At 68.2% G+C, this 22,797-nt stretch overlaps 1 protein-coding gene across 4 annotated transcripts; it reads left to right on the top strand.

Moving 5' to 3' along the window:
• The first annotated feature begins 2,479 nt into the window (after positions 1 to 2,479).
• On the top strand, positions 2,480 to 21,635 carry CDK16 (cyclin dependent kinase 16). Of its 4 annotated transcripts, XM_089770183.1 has the most exons (18): positions 2,480 to 2,693; positions 9,073 to 9,209; positions 10,676 to 10,801; positions 13,858 to 13,991; positions 14,446 to 14,571; positions 15,000 to 15,056; positions 15,408 to 15,522; positions 16,297 to 16,391; positions 17,263 to 17,325; positions 17,411 to 17,534; positions 17,836 to 17,956; positions 18,593 to 18,690; positions 19,761 to 19,866; positions 19,980 to 20,022; positions 20,301 to 20,391; positions 20,603 to 20,680; positions 21,161 to 21,210; positions 21,400 to 21,635. In XM_089770183.1, exons 2-17 carry the CDS (start codon positions 9,095 to 9,097, stop codon positions 21,196 to 21,198), a joined length of 1,530 nt encoding a protein of 509 aa, XP_089626309.1. In that variant the 5' UTR covers positions 2,480 to 2,693; positions 9,073 to 9,094; the 3' UTR covers positions 21,199 to 21,210; positions 21,400 to 21,635. The 4 variants fall into 4 exon arrangements, with proteins under 4 accessions (XP_089626309.1, XP_089626310.1, XP_089626311.1 ...); XM_089770184.1 differs by lacking the exon at positions 10,676 to 10,801 and having other exon boundaries at positions 2,483 to 2,693; XM_089770185.1 differs by lacking the exon at positions 2,480 to 2,693 and having other exon boundaries at positions 10,738 to 10,801.
• Positions 21,636 to 22,797: the final 1,162 nt, after the last annotated feature.

Below are 22,797 nucleotides of genomic sequence, written 5' to 3' on the forward strand. Positions count from 1 at the left end.
AATGGGGGGCTGGTGTGATGGAGGAGGGATGTGGGGTGTAATGGGGGGCTGGTGTGATGGAGGAGGGATGTGGGGGGTAATGGGGGGCTGGTGTGATGGAGGAGGGATGTGGGAGGTAATGGGGGGCTGGTGTGATGGAGGAGGGGTGTGTGGGGGTAATGGGGGGCTGGTGTGATGGAGGAGGGGTGTGTGGGGGTAATGGGGGGCTGGTGTGATGGAGGAGGGGTGTGTGGGGGTAATGGGGGGCTGGTGTGATGGAGGAGGGGTGTGTGGGGGTAATGGGGGGCTGGTGTGAAGGAGGAGGGATGTGGGGGGTAATGGGGGGCTGGTGTGATGGAGGAGGGGTGTGGGGGGTAATGGGGGGCTGGTGTGATGGAGGAAGGGTGTGGGGGGGTAATGGGGGGCTGGTGTGATGGAGGAGGGGTGTGGGGGTAATGGGGGGCTGGTGTGAAGGAGGAGGGATGTGGGGGGTAATGGGGGGCTGGTGTGATGGAGGAGGGGTGTGGGGGTAATGGGGGGCTGGTGTGAAGGAGGAGGGATGTGGGGGGTAATGGGGGGCTGGTGTGATGGAGGAGGGGTGTGGGGGGTAATGGGGGGCTGGTGTGAAGGAGGAGGGGTGTGGGGGTAATGGGGGGCTGGTGTGAAGGAGGAGGGGTGTGGGGGGTAATGGGGGGCTGGTGTGATGGAGGAGGGGTGTGGGGGGTAATGGGGGGCTGGTGTGATGGAGGAGGGGTGTGGGGGGTAATGGGGGGCTGGTGTGAAGGAGGAGGGGTGTGGGGGGTAATGGGGGGCTGGTGTGAAGGAGGAGGGATGTGGGGGGTAATGGGGGGCTGGTGTGATGGAGGAGGGATGTGGGGGGTAATGGGGGGCTGGTGTGATGGAGGAGGGGTGTGGGGGGTAATGGGGGGCTGGTGTGAAGGAGGAGGGGTGTGGGGATGATGGGGGGCTGGTGTGAAGGTGGGGGAAGTGGGGGAGGGGTATGGGGTGTGGGGGAGGGGTGTCCTGTCTGGCGAGGGTGGGGAGGGATATCAGGGTGTGCAGGGGCTCAGTAGGAATAGTCCATCTCTCTAACCCCCCTTTTCCTCAGTTTGATGGAATCCCCGCCACGTGGTTAATGGTAGGGTCTAACGGTCGCTGGCCCTGTCTGTGGGCCACCCCATTATTAACCCCTGTGGAGCCCGCCTCCCCTATTCTAACCCCGCTTCTCTTCCTCTTCGTGGTGTCAGCTGGCTAAAATTTACATAAACCCCTTTAAGCCCATTTTCACACTATTTATTTTGGTGGAAGCCTATTTTTAATCTGCTCCCCCCAGTTTTGTTTATGGTAGCGGCCAACGGTCGAACAGCCGTGTCTGTGGATTAAACCATTGTCAACCTCTATAGGTGACCGTGCTTTACGCCCCATCCACCCAAGCCCTTTTGTTCACGTGCTAGTAGGGGTCTGAAAATAATACAAATTCGTTTTTTGTCGTTTGTAAACGTTATTTTGGAGTCCAGATATGTACATATCTCCCCCCGCCTGGTTTGCTCTGTGGTAGCGCCTAACCGGTCTAGGTTCCTCGCAGTGGGTCAAACCATTATCTTTCTTGTGTGAACGGGGAGAATGGATACTCCCCGGTCCTCCCCACCCCTCTCAGACTTGTAATTACATCGTGTAGTTGAGTTATATACCCTGGTTTACATTCCCTTTGTTTCTATTGCCCGGTCCTATTATATATGTGAACACCCCTATTTTTGATGGTGTCGCCTCCCCTCTCTACCAGGAGAGAGAATAGGTGGGCGAGGTCATTCTGGATTGTGGGGGGAAATCGAGTCTGACAGTACATGGCTTCTTCCTCTTTCCCACACTCCTCTTTGTATTTCAATAGTCTAGAGATAGACGTACAGAATGAAAATGTTGCTCTCTTTGGCTGCCAGGTATCTTAAATAGGAAAAACTTGTCATTGCCTCCCCCACTGCTGGTTATAATGGCACAGCCCCTAGGGGCAGAAAGGGTAGAAGGCGGTTGGGGATCTTCCCATTGAAAAGAAGACAGTTAGGAAAGTACCATTGTAAAAACGGGGGGACTAGTTTCATGTGGCTACCGGGCTCCCTTCAGGAGATTGCCTCATGATTTAATTAATGCGTCATAATACCCCTAATATATTATTGGGCTCTGCCCGCGGCTCTTATAAAGCAGGGGAAATGGCGCTCCGCTTTGCGGGTGTGCCTCCTTTTAGTAATGGTAGATCCCGGACTGTTCCCGGTGGGACTGTACCAAATCCAAAGGGGGGGGGGCATTGCCTTCTTCCCCCGCCTCCTTTGCACTTTTAATTTAATACCAGCCGTTTGTGGACAGGGTATTGCACATCAATAACACTCGCACCGGCGGGGATGGGCTCGGCTTGCCTGTGACTGCTCCCTGCGCGTTGCCTTCCCCGGGCGCGCGGAGTGGTACGTCCCGCGGGGAGAAGGCCGGGCCAGGGGCTGGCGCTAGCCAGTCGCAGGGTGGGAGGTGGCCTGGGCGGAGGGGGAGGCGCCGCTCGCTGGGAGGAGACTTGTGCGCACCCCCCCAACCCCCCCTTTCCCTCGCTCGCCGGGCTCCGGGGGACCATGGGCGGCTGAGGGGAGCCGAGCCCCGGGCGGCCGAGCCGGCGGCCATGGCTGAGGATTACTGGGACCCGCAGCGCTGAGCCCCCTGCAGCGGCAGCCAGGGTAAGAGACACCCCCGTGGGCGGGGCCAGGGGACCCCCACTGGGCCCCATAGATCCCTGCCCTATGGCGCCGTGTCACGTGGGACCCGCCCCCTGGGGACCCCGCCCCCTGCGACTCGCCCCCCCCCCCGGGCTCCACCCACTGGACTCACAAATCTCCCGCCCCATAGATCTGGGATCCACTGCACCTGTGGGGTCCACCCATTGGGACCATAGGGGCTGTGCCCACTGGGACCCACAGATCTCTGCCCCATAGATCTGGGATCCACTGTGCTTGTGGGATCCACCCACTGGGACCCACAGATCTCTGCCCCATAGATCTGGGATCCACTGTGCTTGTGGGGTCCCCCCATTGAGACTATGGGATCTGTGTTTCCTGGGACCCACAAATTCTGTCCCCATAGTCCCCATGGGCACAGTGGATCCCAGATCTATGGATCTGTGCCCACTGGGACCCACAAATTTCCACCCCATAGATCGGGGATCCATCATGCCCATGCCTGCGTCCACTGGGTCCCCCTGCTCCTTCCACCACCTTGGGCTGTGATCCAGTGGGACCCCTTAGCCCAGGAGTTCCCCTGCCCCCAGCCTATTGACTCCCCTGGATCTCCTGCCCCGTTGGCTGAAGACCCGATTATGTCCCTGGCCAGTGGCTTCTACCACGCGCTCAGCTCCTAGTGACGCTCTGCCTCTGCATTGAGAGCCACCCTGTGGGATCTGGATGCCCTGGCCCTTCTGTCTTCATTGGGCTGGGCTCTCCGACGGGCTACTCCATCAGGGATCGGCTCACTCTGCTGGGCAGCCCCCCGACCTTCCGGGGGCACGGACGGGGCACTGTCACTCTGCCCCTCCGCGGGAGTGCCGGGTCCAGCTCGGCACCACGTGTCAGGAGAGCGGGAGAACCTGGGGGGGCTGCGCGGAGGAAAGGCCTAGAAGCCATGAGCTGGGAGGGCAGGCTGCAAGGAGGGGGCTTGCTTAGTTGGGGGGGGGGTGCACAAGAGGTCCAGGAGGGTTTTGTGAGTCCACCCATCCAGCTTTCACGTAGCCTGATCTGAGAGCCCGGGGCCCACTCGGCTCCCTCCCCAGTGAACGCTGACCCCACGGGATCCTTCTCCAGACTTGGGGTCCCCCAGGATCCACCTCCCTTTGCTGCCCCATGGGGTCCACTCCACCCCGATCAGTCTTCCCCATTGCCCGAGGGGTCTGCTGTAACCCTTAGAGCCACCTCCTGGGGCGCCCTGACCCCAGCCCTGCCGGATCTGCCTGCTGGGTTCCCCCCCGCTGGATTCCTCTGCTCTTCTATCCCTCGGCCTGGGGATCTACCCTGCCCTTCCTGCACTCCCCCCCCCCCCCCCCCCCCCACCACAGTCCCTGCCCACGCTGTGGCCAACCCACTGCTCTTGGGCTGAGAAGCCCTCAGAGCCAAATCCAAGGCTGCCGCCAGTAGGTCTCTCCCCGGGGGTCCGTGTTTGGGGACCGGCTCCCCGGTGTGTCTGGCCTGGATGATCGCCCTGGAGCCCGACCTCTTCTCTCCTTGGCTCTGTGGGGTCCCCCAAGGCTGCAGCGGGTGGATCACCTGGGGGGAGCCCCTGCCATGTGCTCCAGCTGGTCTGGGGAGCCCCCAGGTGAACCCACCAGGAGCTCTCCCTGCAGATCTGGCCGCATGAATGGGGTCTGCTGCATTTGCTCCATGGGGGGAATCCAGCCAGTCATCTTCCTGGGGGTCTGTCCTCTTCTGGGGGTCTCCCCACTTCCCCCTCCCCCAGACTGAGCCTTGGCGCACAGGAAAGGGTAACTGCGGGGGGCTGGGAGGGGGTGTGGGGTGGCTCTCTGCCATGTGTGGGTGTCACCTGTGGGGGGGCAGGGGAGGGTGGTGAGGGGGCATGCGAGGTTCCCACCCCCACGTGGGGGGATTCCTGGCCCTTCCCTTCAGCGAGTGGCTGCAGGAATCCTGGGGGGCAGCCGGGGGGCAGGTGACAGAAGTTTGAAAAACTGGGGGGAGGGGAGGCACCCCTGTAAGAAAACCCCAAATAGCTGAACTGTCTGTTCAACTGGGGCATCTGATCACCCTGCAAGTGGGGGGCTCTTTGGGGGGAGATGAGCGTGGCTGCATCTGTGTGCGCCTGACCCTGGGGAAGCAGGGGGACTCGGCAGCTGGCCCCCCCAGGAGGACTTGGCGCCCTGTCGCGGTCACATCTCAGTGGGGGTGCCGAGCAGGGAGCGGGATCTCTGTTTGGGGGTAGGTGGGGGGCTGGCTCTGACTGCGGAGGCGGGGACCCAGGCTGGCTTGTGGGCCTGATGCTCCTTGGAGAGGGTGCCCCCCCAGGAATGGGGGGGGTCACTAGGGGGCTGGGAGGGGCACAGCCGGGTGCTGCAGTGGAGAGCTGTTGTCCCATGGCCAGGTCTCATCCCTCCGTGCGGGGGCAGGTGGAGCCAGGCAGATCGGCCGTTCAAGCAGGCCAGTCTGGGAGCGGGGGGCTCCTGTCTTGCCCCATCCTTGCCCCTTGGAAGGGCCGGCTCTGGCCTGGCTGCTGGGGGGCTGTCCAGCCTGCTGCCCCATAGCTCCCCTGCAGGCCCCCGGCCTGCCCTGTCTGACCCCTGGCGCTTGCCCCCGGCTGGCTGGGGACCTGGCATCGTGGCCGTTGCCCTGTGGGGCAGGGCTGGGGCCCAGAGTCTGCTGCAGCCCTGGGGTGGCCCCTCCCTGACGGAGAGCTGGCAGGGAGAGGGCTCTGGCGCCAGCTGCTGGGAATGGAGCCCCTGGGTCCTGGCTCCCGGGCCCTGCAGCCACTAGACCGCACTGCTGCCCAGAGCTGGGGGGAGAGCCCAGGAGGGTAGGGGGACGTGTCGCAGGCTAGGCCCCTGGGCTGAAGGAAAGGGGGGAGACGGGCGGGGTAGGATCTGGTCTGGGGGGTGTCTAGGGGATGGATGTGGGGGGTACCTGGGGGGGTGGGGGCTCAGGACAGGGCGGATAACCTGGGGGTCTTGGAGGGCTTAGAGGCCTGGGACTCAGCAGGGGCGTGGAAGGGGGCTTGGGACAGTGGGGTCCCAGGGTCCAGTCCAGGGGTGGCACGGGGGGCAGTTCTCTGGTCCCTCGGGCTGCCCCGACTCCAGGGCTCCCCTCTGGGGCAGGTCAGTGGGTCCCAGGAGATAGCAATACCTCCCTGGGCAGCCCCAGCCAGCCCCGCCCTGCCGGGGCTGCAGCCAGGGCTCCAGAGCTAGGCCTCTCCCTCACGCCGGCCGGTAGGACCCAGGCGCCCGGCCTCTCCGGCCCATCACAGCTGCGGGGGTGGGAGACGGGTGCACCTTGCACTGGTCTCTTCCCTCGTTGGAGGTGCCCCCCGTATACGCCTGTGAGGAGCCCAGGGCTGGGGGCAGGGGCTGTGGGCGGGAGTGAGGGGCACCGGCAGGGCGGGGGGAGCCCAGGGCTGTGGGCGGGAGTGAGGGGCACCGGCAGGGCGGGAGGGAGCCCGGGGCTGTGGGTGGGAGTGAGGGGCACCGGCAGGGCGGGGGGAGCCCGGGGCTGTGGGCGGGAGTGAGGGGCACCGGCAGGGCGGGAGGGAGCCCAGGGCTGTGGGCGGGAGTGAGGGGCACCGGCAGGGCGGGGGGGAGCCCAGGGCTGTGGGCGGGAGTGAGGGGCACCGGCAGGGCGGGAGGGAGCCCGGGGCTGTGGGCGGGAGTGAGGGGCACCGGCAGGGTGGGAGGGAGCCCGGGGCTGTGGGCGGGAGTGAGGGGCACAGGCAGGGCGGGAGGGGGCCCGGGGCTGTGGGCGGGAGTGAGGGGCACCGGCAGGGCGGGGGGGAGCCCGGGGCTGTGGGCGGGAGTGAGGGGCACCGGCAGGGCGGGAGGGAGCCCGGGGCTGTGGGCGGGAGTGAGGGGCACCGGCAGGGCGGAGGGAGCCCGGGGCTGCGGGCGGGAGTGAGGGGCACCGGCAGGGCGGGAGGGAGCCCGGGGCTGCGGGCGGGAGTGAGGGGCACCGGCAGGGCGGGAGGGAGCCCGGGGCTGCGGGCGGGAGTGAGGGGCACAGGCAGGGCGGGGGGGGTGCCCAGGGCTGTGGGTGGGAGTGAGGGGCACCGGCAGGGCGGGAGGGAGCCCGGGGCTGTGGGTGGGAGTGAGGGGCACCGGCAGGGCGGGGGGGGCAGGGGCTGTGGGCGGGAGTGAGGGGCACCGGCAGGGCGGGGGGGAGGGGCTGTGGGTGGGAGTGGGGGGGGGGAGCCCGGGGCTGTGGGACACTGGGGCACTGGCAGGGCTGCAGGGGAACCAACTCAAACTCGCCCTCTGGGGCCCTTTCTGGAGTCATCAGAGCGGCCACACGGGGTCAGACCAATGGTCCCTCCAGCCCAGTGGCCAACGCCAGGTGCCCCGGAGGGAGGGGACACAACAGGGAATCCCCACGTGACTCCTCCCCTGTCACCCGCCTCCAGACAGACAGAGGCCAGGGCACCATTCCCGCCCAGCCTGGCTAAGAGCCATCGATGGACCTAACCTGCGTGAATCTCTAGCTCTTTTTTGAACCCTGTTACAGTCCTGGTCTTCACCACATCCTCCGGCGAGGAGTTCCACAGCTGACTGCGCGCTGAGTGAAGAGAAACTTCCGTTTGTTTGTTTTAAACCCGCTGCCTGTTCATGTCATTTGCTGGCCCCCTCGTTCTTACTTTTCCTTATTCCTGTTCCTGGTGCCCCCGCCCCTCCCCAGAGCGGTGGGAGCCCGTGGGGAAGGCTGGAGCCGGAGCCAGAGCCTGGGGCTCCCAGAGCAGGCGCTCGGTGGCCGCAGCACTGCTGGGGGGAGATTAAGGCTGGCAGGAGGGAGCAGCCTGTGCCCAGCAGGCCCCTGCCCCTGAGCCAGCCAGTCCCTGTGCCAGGGCTGGGGGGGAGCTGGTGCCCCCAGCCAGCCAAGGAACGGCTCAGGCCCAGCTGGCAGGGCTGGGCCCGGGCTGGGCCGCCTGAGTGGGTCCTGGCTCCTTGGAGGCAGCAGGGGAGCAGGGCTGGCTCTGAAGGGGGCGGGGGAGGGAGGCCAGGGGGTGGCAGGGGCCTGTCAGCTGGGCTGGGCACCTCCTGGTCTGGAGGGGCAGGAGCCAACAGTGTCATGGTGGATTGGGGGGCTCCAGGGAATGGGGAGGGGCTGCTGCTTGCTCAGCCCCCCCCGAGTCTGCAAGGACCCCCCCAAAGGGGAGTTTTGGGTGGGTGGCACGAAGCCAACAGACCCCGCCCCTTCCCAGAGCAGGCGCGGGCCTGGCGCAGAACAGGCCCATCAGCACAGGGGCCGGGGCAGCCCAGCTCGGGGAAGGGGCCCCCGCACTCAGCAGCCCCTCTGCCCCTGCAGCCAGCCCCACCTCCAGCCTTTGGCCTGCTCGCACCCCTCCTGGGCTCAGGCTGCAGGAAGCACCGGCCAGCGTGTACGCAGGGGAGGCTGCTGTGCCCAGAGGCCCCTCACCAGCTCCCTACTGGGGCTGTGCCCAGGGAAACCGAGGCACACGTGTGGTTACTGCAGGACAGTGGAACTCACATGCAGCGTCATAACATAAAGGAACAGCGAATACACCCCCACTTCAGGGAGAGAGCCCAGCAATTCCTGTCCCCCCCCCCCCCCCCCCGGGGAGAATGCCCGCTGCCCCCCCTTCGCCAGAGCCCGGCACAGTCCCTCTCCCAGCTGTGCGATGATTGGGGGCTGAGGGCGTGCTCCTGCCTTGACTGCCTGGCGAGGGGTGAACCGCCCCCGCTGTCATAGCTGGTGGTTACCCCTGGAGCCTAACGAGGGCAGAGTATGACTTGCCATCGTGGGGGGAGCGGGGACCCCTCCTCCATTCCAGTAGTCCCCCCGGACCCTGACACCTCCCCTGCTGTCCCCCCAGGTCCCGCCTGTGGCTCGTCCCAGGGGCGTAACGTGCAGACACATGCTGGGGTGGGAGCATCAGCTATATGCACAGCCCCCCCCTCCCCCCCAGACCTGCCTCTGCTTGGCACAGCCCTTAGCTGGGGACACAGGTCCTGCCTGGAGCGCGGGACTCGGTGGGGGCTCACTCCCCTGGGAATCGGGGCTGGGTGCTGGTGGGTGTTGTGGGGCAGGGAGCTCATGGTTAATAAATGTCCTTGGACTCGTTCCCCTAGAGTGTTTCTCTGGTTGGCCCACCCCAGAAGTGGCTGCATCTCAGTCCCGGGGCAGCCCTCCTTGTGCGGTGGTACGTGGGGCTGTTCCCCAGCTGGCCCACCCCAGAAGTGGCTGCATCTCAGTCCCGGGGCAGCCCTCCTTGTGCGGTGGTACGTGGGGCTGTTCCCCAGCTGGCCCACCCCAGAAGTGGCTGCATCTGAACCTTGGGGAGTGGGGGCATCCTGGTGTGTCCAGCCGGGTGATTCAGCCTGAGGTGTCCTCTCCCCTCGTGCAGCGGCCCCCGCCTTGGCCCCACCATGGACCGGATGAAGAAGATCAAGAGGCAGCTCTCGATGACCCTGCGGGGGAGCCGGACGGCGGAGAAGAACCTCAACGAGCAGATCAACATCGAGGAGAACAGCAGCGACACGGGTGAGCCCCTCCCCCCGCGGGGCCTGCCCCCCGGCAGCTCTCCCGCCCGCGGCCCCCCGCTCTGTGCGCTGGCTCGGGCAGTGAGTGGGCCTTTCAGACATGGGGGGGGCTGGCCACCCCTTTAACACCGTCCGGGGTGTGAGCGCCCCTTTAAGGTGTTCCGCTCCCACGACAGTGCCTTAAAGGGATCTGTGCTCAAGGCCACCCCTTTAAGGCTTTTTGCCATCCTAACCGCCCCTTTAAGGTGTTCCCTGGCCAGGCCTGTCTTTTTAAGATGCCCTGTGGGAGTTACTGGCCCTTTAAGGGGTTCCTGGCTGTGCCTGCCTGGTGGTCTCTGGTCTGCTGCCCCTTTAAAGGCTGCCTCCCCTTCCCTGTGCACCCCGCCTCGCCATTGCCATGGCCCAATTGGGAACCAGTTTGGGCACCAAGCAGGGCAGCGATTGGCTGGGATCCCTAGGGGTGGCCAATGGTCATGTGGAACATACCATCCCACCTCAGTGGGGGGGGGGGGGGGGACAGCCGGATTTCAGCTCCATTGGACTGGACTAAAGCCGGTATCCCCAAACGTTGGCGTTTGAGCAGGGCTGGCGTCCTGGACCCCGGTTCTCTCCCCAGCTCTGGGAGGGGACTGTCTAGTGGTTAGAGCAAAGGGGTGCAGGGTTGGGAGCCTGGAGATCTGTGTGTTCTCCCCAGCTCCAGGAGGGGACTGGGGTCTAGTGGTTAGAGCGGGGGGGGGGGGCCGTACTGATGCTGTTAAGGGTTTGCTGGGGCTTGGGGGGAGAGCGAGTGCAGGAATGGGGAAGGTTGGCCCCTGGTGCTCTGACTTGATGTGACCCCCTCAGGGGCCTCCATGGCCCCCCCACCCCAGGTGTGTCCCCCTCAGCTGGCCTGCACCCCCTACGCAGGGCTCCCGGGTTTTGTTTCTGTTCTTTTCTAGTTTTATTTTTTCATTTTTCTTTTTCTTTTTTTCTTTTGTGTGTTTTAATTTCTGCCCCCACCCTTCCCCCCCCTCCCCTGGCTGTGTGACCCTGCCCCCCACTGGCCCCCCATTCCCTCTGGGTGTGTGACCCTGCCCCCCCACCCTTCCCCCTCTCCCCTGGCTGTGTGACCCTGCCCCCCACTGGCCCCCCATTCCCTCTGGGTGTGTGACCCTGCCCCCCCCCACCCACCCTCCCCCCACTGGCCCCCCATTCCCTCTGGGTGTGTGACCCTGCCCCCCACCCTGCCATCTGCCCCCTTCCTCGGCTGCGTGATCCCCCTACATCTACCCCCCCAATACCCTCTGGCTGTTTCGTCCCTCCCCCCCCCCCCCCCGAGATCTGCAACCTCCCATTTACTCCCTTGTCCATCTGGGCCCCACCCCGTCCCCTCCCCTGGGTGTGTGACTGTCTGTCCTTGTGGGCTGCCCCTGTGTCTCCGCTCCCCCGTGCCGGGCCCCCTGCGCCCCATGTCTCGTGCCCCCCCAGGCCTGGCGGGGAAGAGCGGGCGTCCCTGGGGTGCCTCGCGCAGCGTCTGTTCCTTCCTGCAGCGCCGGCCGCGCCCGGGCATGACCCGCAGCCTGAGCGCCCACCTCGCCCGCGCCAGCCGACTAGGTGACTATGGGGGCAGCGCAGGCCTCAGGGCTGCCCCGAGCCACTCACAGCGTGGAACAGGGCATGGGGCCTAGTGGTCAGAGCTGGGGCGACTGGGAGCCAGGACTCCTGACTCCTCGCCCTGCTCTGGGGGCAGAACGAGGCTCTAGTGGGCGGGGCGGGGGGGGTACTGGCCCGTGGCCACCCTGCCAGCTGCTTTCGGGGCCTGTGGTGCCGGGGCTGGCCTGCCTGGCAGTGTCAGGAGGGCAGGGCCTCCAGCAGGGGGCGCCATGTGTGTCCGTGCTGCCTGCGGGACACGCTGTCTGTCTGTCTGTCTGTGCTGGCTGGGGGAGGGGAGGCCCTGTGCGTGTCCATGCTGGCTGGTGTGTGTGGGGGGGGGCCCTGTGCGTGTCCGTGCTGGCTGGTGTGTGTGGGGGGGGGGGGGCCCTGTGCGTGTCTGTGCTGGCTGGTGTGTGTGTGGGGGGGGCCCTGTGCGTGTCCGTGCTGGCTGGTGTGTGTGTGGGGTGGGTCCTGTGCGTGTCCATGCTGGCTGGTGTGTGGGGGGGGGGGGCCCTGTGCGTGTCCGTGCTGGCTGGTGTGTGTGGGGGGGGGCCCTGTGCGTGTCCGTGCTGGCTGGTGTGTGTGTGTGGGGGTGTGGGGGGGGGCCCTGTGCGTGTCCGTGCTGGCTGGTGTGTGTGGGGGGGGGGCCCTGTGCGTGTCCGTGCTGGCTGGTGTGTGTGTGTGGGGGGCCCTGTGCGTGTCCGTGCTGGCTGGTGTGTGTGGGGGGGGGGGGCCCTGTGCGTGTCTGTGCTGGCTGGTGTGTGTGTGGGGGGGGGGCCCTGTGCGTGTCCGTGCTGGCTGGTGTGTGTGTGTGGGGTGGGTCCTGTGCGTGTCCATGCTGGCTGGTGTGTGGGAGGGGCCCTGTGCGTGTCCGTGCTGGCTGGTGTGTGTGGGGGGGGGGCCCTGTGCGTGTCCGTGCTGGCTGGTGTGTGTGTGGGGGGGGGCCCTGTGCGTGTCCGTGCTGGCTGGTGTGTGTGTGGGGGGGGAGTCCTGTGCGTGTCCGTGCTGGCTGGTGTGTGTGTGGGGGGGGTGCCCTGTGCGTGTCCGTGCTGGCTGGTGTGTGTGTGGGGGGGGGGCCTGTGCGTGTCTGTGCTGGCTGGTGTGTGTGGGGGGGGCCCTGTGCGTGTCCGTGCTGGCTGTTGTGTGTGTGGGGGGGGGTGCCCTGTGCGTGTCCGTGCTGGCTGGTGTGTGTGTGGGGGGGGGGCCCTGTGCGTGTCCGTGCTGGCTGGTGTGTGTGGGGGGGGGTGCCCTGTGCGTGTCCGTGCTGGCTGGTGTGTTGTGGGGGGGGGGCCTGTGCGTGTCTGTGCTGGCTGGTGTGTGTGGGGGGGGCCCTGTGCGTGTCCGTGCTGGCTGGTGTGTGTGTGGGGGGTGCCCTGTGCGTGTCCGTGCTGGCTGGTGTGTGTGTGGGGCGGTGCCCTGTGCGTGTCCGTGCTGGCTGGGGGGGGGGGTCCTGCATATGTATCCGTGCTGGCTGGCGGAGGGGCGGGAGGCGTCCTGTGCGTGTCCGTGCTGGCTGGTGTGTGTGGGGGGGGGCCCTGTGCGTGTCCGTGCTGGCTGGGGGGGGGGGGGCCCTGTGCGTGTCCGTGCTGGCTGGGGGGGGGGTCCTGCATATGTATCCGTGCTGGCTGGCGGAGGGGCGGGAGGCGTCCTGTGCGTGTCCATGCTGGCTGGGCTGAGCAAGAGGCTATGGAGGTGCTCTTGGGGGTTCTCCAGCGGGGATGCTCTGTGCTTGCCTGGGGGTCCCCGGCGGGGCCGGCTGGGGCGTCAGTGGGGGCTCTCCAGGGGTGTTGTTTTGGTTCTGGTTGGTCGGTCTCTGGAGGGGGAGAACTGTGAGGAGGTGTCTGAGGGTCACTGGCAGGGGCCTTGGGGGGCTGTCTGGCAGGTCTCTGGCAGGGGAAACTGGGGGGACACTCGGGGGGGCTGGCTGGGAGGTCGTTGGCTGGGATATTGGGAGGCTTGGCTGAGGGTTGCTGGTTGGGAGTCTCTGGGGGGCACTGCAGGGGCTGGCTGAGAGGTCCCCGCTGGGGGCTGGTTGGGAGTCTTGGGGGGCACTGCAGGGGCTGGCTGAGAGGTCCCCCCTGGGGGGCTGGTCGGGAGTCTTGGGGGGCGCTGCAGGGGCTGGCTGAGAGGTCCCCGCTGGGGGCTGGTCGGGAGTCTTGGGGGGCGCTGCAGGGGCTCGCTGAGAGGTCCCCTCTGCGGGCTGGTCGGGAGTCTTGGGGGGCGCTGCAGGGGCTGGCTGAGAGGTCCCCTCTGGGGGGCTGGTCGGGAGTCTTGGGGGGCGCTGCAGGGGCTCGCTGAGAGGTCCCCTCTGCGGGCTGGTTGGGAGTCTTGGGGGGCACTGCAGGGGCTGGCTGAGAGGTCCCCGCTGGGGGCTGGTCGGGAGTCTTGGGGGGCACTGCAGGGGCTGGCTGAGAGGTCCCCGCTGGGGGGCTGGTTGGGAGGTTGCTGGGGGGGACACTGGGGCTGGTTGGGAGTCTTGGGGGGCACTGCAGGGGCTGGCTGAGAGGTCCCCGCTGGGGGCTGGTCGGGAGTCTTGGGGGGCACTGCAGGGGCTGGCTGAGAGGTCCCCGCTGGGGGGCTGGTCGGGAGTCTTGGGGGGCGCTGCAGGGGCTGGCTGAGAGGTCCCCGCTGGGTGGCTGGTCGGGAGTCTTGGGGGGCGCTGCAGGGGCTGGCTGAGAGGTCCCCGCTGGGGGCTGGTCGGGAGTCTTGGGGGGCGCTGCAGGGGCTGGCTGAGAGGTCCCCGCTGGGGGCTGGTCGGGAGTCTTGGGGGGCGCTGCAGGGGCTGGCTGAGAGGTCCCCGCTGGGGGCTGGTCGGGAGTCTTGGGGGGCACTGCAGGGGCTGGCTGGGAGGTCCCCTCTGGGGGGCTGGTCGGGAGTCTTGGGGGGCGCTGCAGGGGCTGGCTGAGAGGTCCCCAGGGGGCGCTGGGGGGCTGGCTGGGAGGTCTCTGCGGGGCACTTAGGAGTTTCTGGGGGGGCACCTCTGGCCATTTCCCGGTAACCCCCCCTGTGCCTCCCAGAGATGGTGCAGGAGGACGGGAAGATGGGCTCTGACGGGGAGAGCGACCAGGCGTCCGGCACCTCGTCCGACGAGGTCCAGTCCCCCGTGCGCGTCCGCATGCGCCACAGCTCCGCCCGCAAGATCTCCTCCGAGGTGGGCCTGGGGGCGGCTGGGAGAGGGCGGGGGCAGGGGCCGCGGGGGAGGGTGGGCAGTGCTGGCTGGGGGCGGGGGGGGTGCGGGGCCTGGCAGGGTTGTGGGGAGAGGTAGGTGGAGTGTGGCAGGGGGAGTCGGGGGGCCATGCAGGGCCCGGGGGGGCTGCAAGGGGTAAGGGGGCAAGGCAAGGCCTGGCAGGATCGTGGAGGGACGGGGACAGGATGGGGTCATGGGGGGGGCAGTGCAGGGCCAGGTGTGGTCATGGGGGGTGAGGGCAGAGCGGCGTCATGGGGGGGCCATGCAGGGCCTGGCAAGGCTGTGGGGGGTGGCAGAGGGGGCTGGGGGGTGGCAGGGAGATCGGGGGGCAGGGTGGGGTCATGGGGGGGCCCGGCGGGGTTGTGGGGGCTGGCAGGAGTCGGGGGGCAGCGGGCGTGACCCCTCCCTGCGCTCCCAGGACATCAACAAGCGGCTCTCGCTACCGGCCGACATCCGCCTGCCCGAGGGCTGCCTGGAGCGGCTGACGCTGAACAGCCCCTTGTTCGACCAGCCCCTGAGCCGCCGCCTGCGCCGCGTGTCCCTGGTGAGCGCCCCCCGGCCCTGCCCCACGGCCCTGCCCCCCGGCCCTGCCCCCCGGCCCTGCCCCGCCCTGCTCCCTTGGCTGCCTGCCCTGTGCCCCATGTGCCTTGGCCTGCCTCTGGCACCTGCTGGCAGCACCCTCGCTGGCTTCCTCCTGGCCAACCCCTGCCCCCCAACTCCATCCCATTCCCCAGGCCAGCCGCCCCCCCCCCCCCCCGCGCCTATGCCGGGTGCCTCACGCCCCCCCCCCCCCCCCCGCCGGGTGCCTCACGCCCCCCCCCCCCCCCCCGTGCCAGGTGTCTCACGCCCCCCCCCCCCCCCCGCGCCGGGTGTCTCACGCCCCCCCCCCCCCCCGTGCGGGTGCCTCACGCCCCCCCCCCCCCCCCCCCCCCCCCCCCGCGCCGGGTGTCTCACAGCCACTCTTGCCCACAGTCTGAGATCGGCTTCGGGAAGCTGGAGACCTACGTGAAGCTGGACAAGCTGGGCGAGGTGGGAGCTGGGCCCAGGGGTGGGGGGTCTGAGCCAGGAGGAGGGGAAATGCTATAGGGGGGGCCATTGGGGCAGGGCAGGGTCCTAGGGAGCTATGGGGCACAGGGCTGGCTATGGGGCAGGGGAGGGGCCTAGGAGGTCATAGGGCAGGGACCTAGGGAGCCACGGGGGCAGGAGCCTAGGGAACCATGGGGCACAGGACTATGGGGCAGAGATCGTGGGCTGGGCTGGAGACTCCCTGGTCGGGGTCCTGAAACAGCGAAGGAGGGCGAGTGGCTGGTGGGGGGATGGGATCCGAGGGGCAGGAGGGGCCCCCAGCTGTGACCTCCAGGACCTTTTGCTGTTCCACAGGGGACCTACGCCACCGTCTACAAGGGGAAGAGCAAACTGACCGACAACCTGGTGGCGCTGAAGGAAATTCGCCTGGAGCACGAGGAGGGGGCGCCTTGTACGGCCATCCGCGAAGGTGCCGCACGCGGGGGGCCTGGGCCAGGGGGCAGGCTGCGCGCGGGCTGGGGGGCAAACGGAGGGCTGGGGGACCTAGGGGGACAGGCTGGGCCGCTGTTCCCGCTCATCTTCCAGCCTCGTGCAGAGCAAACTCCAGCCCAGCACAGACACGCCTCTGGAAGCCGCTCTGCCAGTCAGCTGGGCGGCATTGGAATCCGCTGAGCGGCCGCACGAGGTCCGGCTCCCAGGGAGGCTGGGGGGCCTAGGGTAGGGGTGGGGAATCGTTTTTGGGTTGGGGGCCCCACACGTGTGAAAAGCAAAACCCCCCCTGAAACTGACCCACCTCGCAGACGTGGCCCCAAGGGAGACGCGGGAACAGACACTCCCCTTCTGCCCCAGGCACGGATTAACTCTTCTGGGGGCCTGGGGCTAGTAGATTTTGTGGGGCCCCTGGAGCTTTGGGGTGGGGCCAAAAAAGGGTGTGGGAGGGTGCTGCGGGGGAGCAGGCTGGGGCCTGGGGGGGGGGCACAGAATTCAGCTGAAGGGAAGCGCCCCCTGCAGGCCTTGCCCCGGCTGCTCCCGTTGGTTGCGATTTCTGGCCAATGGGAGCAAGGGGGAGGTGCCTGCAGGCAGCAGTTCCTGCCATGGGCAGAGTCCCGTCCCCCGCCCCAGCTCCGCTCCCCCGCAGCTGGGTGGAAGAGCTCCATGGGTGCTGGCTGGGGGGGGCAGGACAGGACACAGGCTGGGGGCTACGGGGCGCCCCACCCCAACCCTCACTCGCCTGCCCCCCCAGTGTCTCTGCTGAAGGACCTGAAACACGCCAACATCGTCACCCTGCACGACATCATCCACACCGAGAAGTCGCTCACCCTGGTCTTCGAGTACCTGGTGAGCGGGGCAGGGTCAGGAGCTGGGGGCGGGGCGGGGCCCCTGGGGGGGGGCAGGGCCGGGGCTCACCCTGCTGTCCCCCCAGGACAAGGACCTGAAGCAGTACCTGGTGAGGGGGCGGGGCCGGGAGTCCTGGGGGCGGGGGCGGGGCCGGGGCTCACCCTGCTGTCCCCGCAGGACAAGGACTTGAAGCAGTACCTGGTGAGGGGGGCGGGGCCGGGAGTCCTGGGGGCGGGAGTCCTGGGGGCGGGGCCAGGGCTCACCCTGCTGTCCCCGCAGGACAAGGACCTGAAGCAGTACCTGGTGAGGGGGCGGGGCCGGGAGTCCTGGGGGCGGAGCCGGGGGCGGGGCCGGGGCTCACCCTGCTGTCCCCGCAGGACAGGGACCTGAAGCAGTACCTGGTGAGGGGGCGGGGCCGGGAGTCCTGGGGGCGTAGCCGGGGGCGGGGCCGGGGCTCACCCTGCTGTCCCCGCAGGACAGGGACCTGAAGCAGTACCTGGTGAGGGGGGCGGGTCCGGGAGTCCTGGGGGCGGAGCCGGGGGCGGGGCCAGGGCTCACCCTGCTGTCCCCGCAGGACAAGGACCTGAAGCAGTACCTGGTGAGGGGGGCGGGTCCGGGAGTCCTGGGGGCGGAGCCGGGGGCGGGGCCAGGGCTCACCCTGCTGTCCCCGCAGGACAAGGACCTGAAGCAGTACCTGGTGAGGGGGGCGGGTCCGGGAGTCCTGGGGGCGGAGCCGGGGGCAGGGCCGGGGCTCACCCTGCTGTCCCCGCAGGACAAGGACCTGAAGCAGTACCTGGTGAGGGGGGCGGGGCCGGGAGTCCTGGGGGCGGAGCCGGGGGCGGGGCCGGGGCTCACCCTGCTGTCCCCGCAGGACAAGGACCTGAAGCAGTACCTGGACGACTGTGGCAACATCATTAACATGCACAACGTCAAGGTGAGCGCGCGGGGCTTGGACCCCGTCTCCCTCCCCCTCCCCCCCAGACCCCCTCAGGCCAGGCTGACCCATTTCCCCCCCCCAGCTCTTCCTGTTCCAGCTGCTGCGGGGCCTGGCCTACTGCCACCGCCAGAAGGTTCTGCACCGCGACCTCAAGCCCCAGAACCTGCTCATCAACGAGCGGGGCGAGCTCAAGCTGGCCGACTTTGGTGAGCCCCCGGCCCCTCCCCCCGGGGCCCCCGCACCCCCCCGGGCCCCCAGCGCCCCTCCTGGCCTCTCCCCCGGCGCCCCCTCCCTCCGGTCCCCCCAGAGCCTCCCTCTGCAGTCCCTGGAGCCTTCCCCAAGTTCCCCCTGAATTCCCCCCTCCCCCCCCGCGACTCCCTAATCCCCCAGAGCCCCCGGCCCCTGCTCACGGAGCAGGTTGACTTTGGGGGGTCCCCACCCCTTGACCCTGCCAGAGCCCTGGCCCCCCCGACTGGCCCCCAGCGTCTCCCCCTCTCTGTGTCCCAGGCCTGGCGCGCGCCAAGTCCATCCCCACCAAGACCTACTCCAACGAGGTGGTGACACTCTGGTACCGGCCCCCCGACATCCTGCTGGGCTCCACCGAGTACTCCACCCAGATCGACATGTGGTGAGCCGGGCGCGCCGCGGGGGGCTGGGACCCCCTCCCTCCTGACCCCCTCCGCCTGGGACCCCCTTCCCCTCCTGACCCCTTCCCCCCGCCTGGGACCCCCCTCCCTCCTGACCCGCCCCTCCCCCACCTGACCCCCTCCTCCTCCTGGATCCCCCTTCCCCCCCTCCGCCTGGGACCCCCCTCCCTCCTGACCTGCCTTCCCCCCGCCCTGGGACCCCTCCCCCTCCTGACCCCCCCTCCCCCCGCCGGGGACCCCCCTCCCTCCTGACCCCCTTCCCCCCACCTGGGACCCACCCCTGGGACTCCCCCCCCCCCCCCCACGCCCCTCCTGCCTGGGACCCTCCCCTCCCTCCTGAACCCCCCCCCAGCCTGACCGCCCCCCCCTCTTGACCCTCTCCCCTGCCTGGGACCCACCCCTCCCTCCTTCCTGACACCCTGCACCCCCTCCCCCGGCAGCCCCCGCCCGCTCTGTCTGGCAGGGCCCCTCAGCAACTGCCCTGGCCTGGCCCTTCCCATCCGCTGGCTGGAGGGGGGGCGGAGGGGCTGTGTGTGGGAGGGGAGAGGACTCCTCCTGCATTTGCCAGGGAGACCCCCCCCTCCGGCCACCCAGCCCCTGACTCTGCATCTCCCCAGGGGCGTGGGCTGCATCTTCTACGAGATGTGCACCGGCCGCCCGCTCTTCCCCGGCTCCACTGTGGAGGAGCAGCTGCACTTCATCTTCCGCATCCTCGGTCAGCGGCCCAGGCGCCGTGGGGGGGGCGGGGCTTAGCGCGGGGGCCGGGTGCTGGGGGGGGAGAGTGGGAGTCAGGGGGTGGTGCTGGGGGGAAGGGCGGGGGCCCAGCAGGGGGCCATGGAGGAGGAAGGCAGGGGCTCAGCTGTGGGGGCATGTGTTGGGAGGGTGGGCTCGGCGGGGGGGCGGGGGGGGGTGGAAGGGAGGGAGGGGGGGCGGCGGGGGGGCCGGGGGGGCGGGGGGCCGTGGGAGGGGGGAGGGGGGGTTCGGCGGGGGCTGTGGGAGAGGAGGGGGGGCGGGGGGGCTCGGCGGGGGGCCGTGGGAGGGAGGGAGGGGGGGTTCGGCGGGGGCTGTGGGAGAGGAAGGCGGGGGCTCGGCGGGGGGCCGTGGGAGGGAGGGAGGGGGGGCTCGGCGGGGGGCTGTGGGAGAGGAAGGCGGGGGCTCGGCGGGGGGCCGTGGGAGGGAGGGAGGGGGGTTCGGCGGGGGCTGTGGGAGAGGAAGGCGGGGGCTCGGCGGGGGGCTGGGGGGGGGGCTTTGGGAGAGGAAGGCGGGGGCTCGGCGGGGGGCCGTGGGAGGGAGGGAGGGGGGGCTCAGCGGGGGGGGCTGTGGGAGAGGAAGGCGGGGGCTCGGCGGGGGGCCGTGGGAGGGAGGGAGGGGGGTTCAGCGGGGGGCTGTGGGAGAGGAAGGCGGGGGCTCGGCGGGGGGCCGTGGGAGGGAGGGAGGGGGGTTCGGCGGGGGCTGTGGGAGAGGAAGGCGGGGGCTCGGGGAGGGAGGGAGGGGGGCTCGCTGGGGGGCTTTGGGAGAGGAAGGCGGGGGCTCGGCGGGGGGCCGTGGGAGGGAGGGAGGGAGGGGGGGGTGGGGGGGCTGGGGGGCCAGGGGGGGGCTGTGGGAGAGGAAGGCGGGGGCTCGGCGGGGGGCCGTGGGAGGGAGGGAGGGAGGGGGGTTCGGCGGGGGCTGTGGGAGAGGAAGGCGGGGGCTCGGCGGGAGGGGCTGTGCTGCGGGTGCAGGGCCAGGGCTCTGTGAGTGGGGGGCTCTGGGGCCCTGTTCCCTCACCCCTCCTCTGCCCTCCAGGGACCCCCAACGAGGAGACATGGCCAGGGATCCTGTCCAACGAGGAGTTCCGCTCGTCCAACTACCCCAAGTACCGGCCCGAGGCCCTGCTCAGCCACGCGCCCAGGTGGGCCTGGGGGGGCGCTGGGTCCCCCGGGGCAGGGCTGGGTTCCCCGGGGGGCTGCAGTGGGTGTCCTCCCCCGGCTCAGAGGGGCTGATATTTCCCACCACCCCCTGCAGGCTGGACAGCGACGGAGCCGACCTGCTGGGGAAACTGCTGCAGGTGAGAGGGGGAGGGCCTGGGAGTGGCGCGGTGAGTTGGGGAGCTCGGGGGGGCTGGTTATGACGGGTTGGAGGAGAATATTGGGGGCTGCTGTGACTGGTCACTGTCCTGACTCCTTGGGGGCGGGTCCTGGACACTGACCCCGCCTCTGGAGGCGTGTCCCACCCTTGACCCCACCCCTGGGGGTGATGTGCTACCCTGCTGGGCGTGTCACCCCCTGACCCCGCCCCCTGGGCGTGTCACCCCCCTGACCCCGCCCCCTGGGCGTGTCTCGGCAGTTTGAGGGGCGGAAGCGGATGGCGGCGGCCGAGGCCATGGGGCATCTCTTCTTCCACAGCCTGGGCGAGCGGGTCACCAAGCTCCCGGACAGTGAGTGGCCTGTGATGGGGGAGAGGCTGGGGCATGGGGGGGCCGGGCTGTTACCGGCTTGCGGGGGTGGGCGGCTGAGTCGAGCGGCGTTTGGCTGGGTGAAGGGATCGGGGGGGCTCGGACGTGGGTAGGGCCGGGGCATGGTGAGGGGGGTTCTGGGGCAGTTGGGAGCAGGGCTGCTGGGAGCTGTGACCCCCCCGTGTCTCCGCAGCCACGTCCATATTTGCACTAAAGGAGATTCAGCTACAGAAGGAAACGGGGCTACGCTCGGCTTCCCTGCCCGACTCAGGTGGGACCCCGCCCCCCCAATCAGCTGGGCCACGGCCCCCCAACCCCTCCGCCCCATTCAGTTTGGACACGGCCCCCCTGCCCTGCTCAGCTGGGACACAGACCCCCCCCCCACAACCTCCCTGCCCCATTCAGTTTGGACACGGCCCCCCTGCCCTGCTCAGCTGGGACACAGACCCCTCCCCCCCAGCGCCTCCCAGCCTGACTCAGCTCGGACATGGCCCCCTGCAGACCCTCCTGCCCAACCTCAGCCCCTTCCTGCCCCACTCACCTGGGACACGGCCCCTGCAACCCCCCCCCCCCCGGCCTTGTTCTCGCCCACCTTATACTGGTCTGTTGGGGGGAGGTATCTAAGCCTCGCCGACCCTGCCCCAACTGGGGGTAGGGGTACCCCTTCAGCAGCCCTGCCAGGGCCCTTCCCCCACAGGATGGGGGGAGTCAGCCCCCCAGCCCCGTGTGAACGTTCTCTCCTCTCCCGCAGGGGGCGCCGCCTTCCGGGTAGTGGACACTGAATTTTAGCCTTCGGGTCAGGTACTGCCCCCCCCCCATTCCTCTTCCCATGCCCCCCCATCACTGCCCCCCCCAGCCTGTTCCGGATCTCCCCCCCCATACACACCTGCCCCATGGTGATGTATTGGCTTGTTCCCCGTGCACCGGGCGGTGGGGGAGGATCTGAGCCTCGGGGGCCAGCGTCTCCTTAACACTTTGCTCCCCCCACAGTGAACGGGCAGAACCGACGGCCCAGCTTGCTGCTGTGACCCCGCCGAGCCGCAGCGACGGGGAGGGGCGGGGCCGGCCCGACAGAAACCCGCCCCCCCTTTGGGTCGGCCGCCGCCTTTGGGGCTGGAACTGCCGTGGGGCACGACCCCCGGGGGGCGCCGGCTGGACGGCAGAGGCCCCCTCACATTGTTTGAGTTTTATTTTTTCAAGGCAATATTATAAATATAGAGAAATAATCTATAGCCCCCCCCTTGCGGGGAGGGATGGGGGCGGCAGCCCCCCGGTGTTATGTTTCCATGGAGACGTGTTTGGTTCAGCCCCGCTGTGGGGGGAAGGGGCCACTGCCCCCTTTGTCCCCCAGGTTGCGGGGGTGGGGTATTATTCCCTGGGGCTATACTCTGTGTCATTTACCCCTCCTGGCCCCCTGAGCAGTGGGGACAGAAGTCTTCCAGATGTGGGGGCCCCTGGTGCAGCTCTGTGTAGGGGGTGCGCCCCAGCTGTGGGAGGTCCCTTTGCAGCCGTGCGGGAGTCCCCTAGACTGTACCACCCCTTTGCATTCGAGAGACGTCCTCCTTCCCTCCCCAAACCCCAGCATGTCCTCTTCCCGCAGGGCTTGGCTCTGCCCCCACATCCTGCTGGGTTGGCATGTGGGGTGAACGCTGATGCTGGTGAGGTCCCCTTCCCTACTTCGTACTCAGGGCTCACTTGTGGCGAGCTGCACCTTTCTCCTAGCCCATACGCCTGTTACTCAGCCCTACTCCCATGTTACTCAGCCCTTCCTTCTATGTTACTCAGCCCTTCCTTGGCCCTACTCCCGTGTTACTCAGCCCTTCTTTGGCCCTACTCCTGTGTTGCTCAGCTCCTACTCCCATGTGACTCAACTCTTATTACTATGTTACTCAGACCTTCCTTGACTCTGTGCCTGTATTACTCAGCTCCTACTTCTGCATTACTCAACCCTTATTACTGTGTTACTCAGCCCTTACCTTGACCCTACTCCCATGAAACTCTGCCCACTCTTAGGTTGTTGTTTACATTACACTGTCTCTTGTTCAAGCCCTTATTTGACCCCTTCTCAGATGATACTCATCCCCACTCAGTTCTTAAATAGATGTTACTCAGCCCCTATTCACATCCTACTCAGTCCTTACTTGGCCTCTACTCCACCCCAGTCAGATCTTTTATTCCGCTTCTCTTCAAGTGTGAAGAAGCCCCCTTTGTCCTTACATAAATGTTACTCAGCCTCCTCGGCTCTTACTACGCCCTCCCCACCCCTTACAGCAATGGTGGCCTGTCGTCTCCTCGCATGTTCCTGACTTGGCCACACTCCTCGGTCACTGCCTAGACTCTGCTCGGTCCTTACTCAGCACTTGTCCCCAGCCCAGTCGCTGCTACTTG

This window comes from Pelodiscus sinensis, chromosome 18 (assembly GCF_052426305.1).
Source record: "Pelodiscus sinensis isolate ZL-2025 chromosome 18, ASM5242630v1, whole genome shotgun sequence".
Lineage (NCBI taxonomy): Eukaryota > Metazoa > Chordata > Testudines > Trionychidae > Pelodiscus > Pelodiscus sinensis.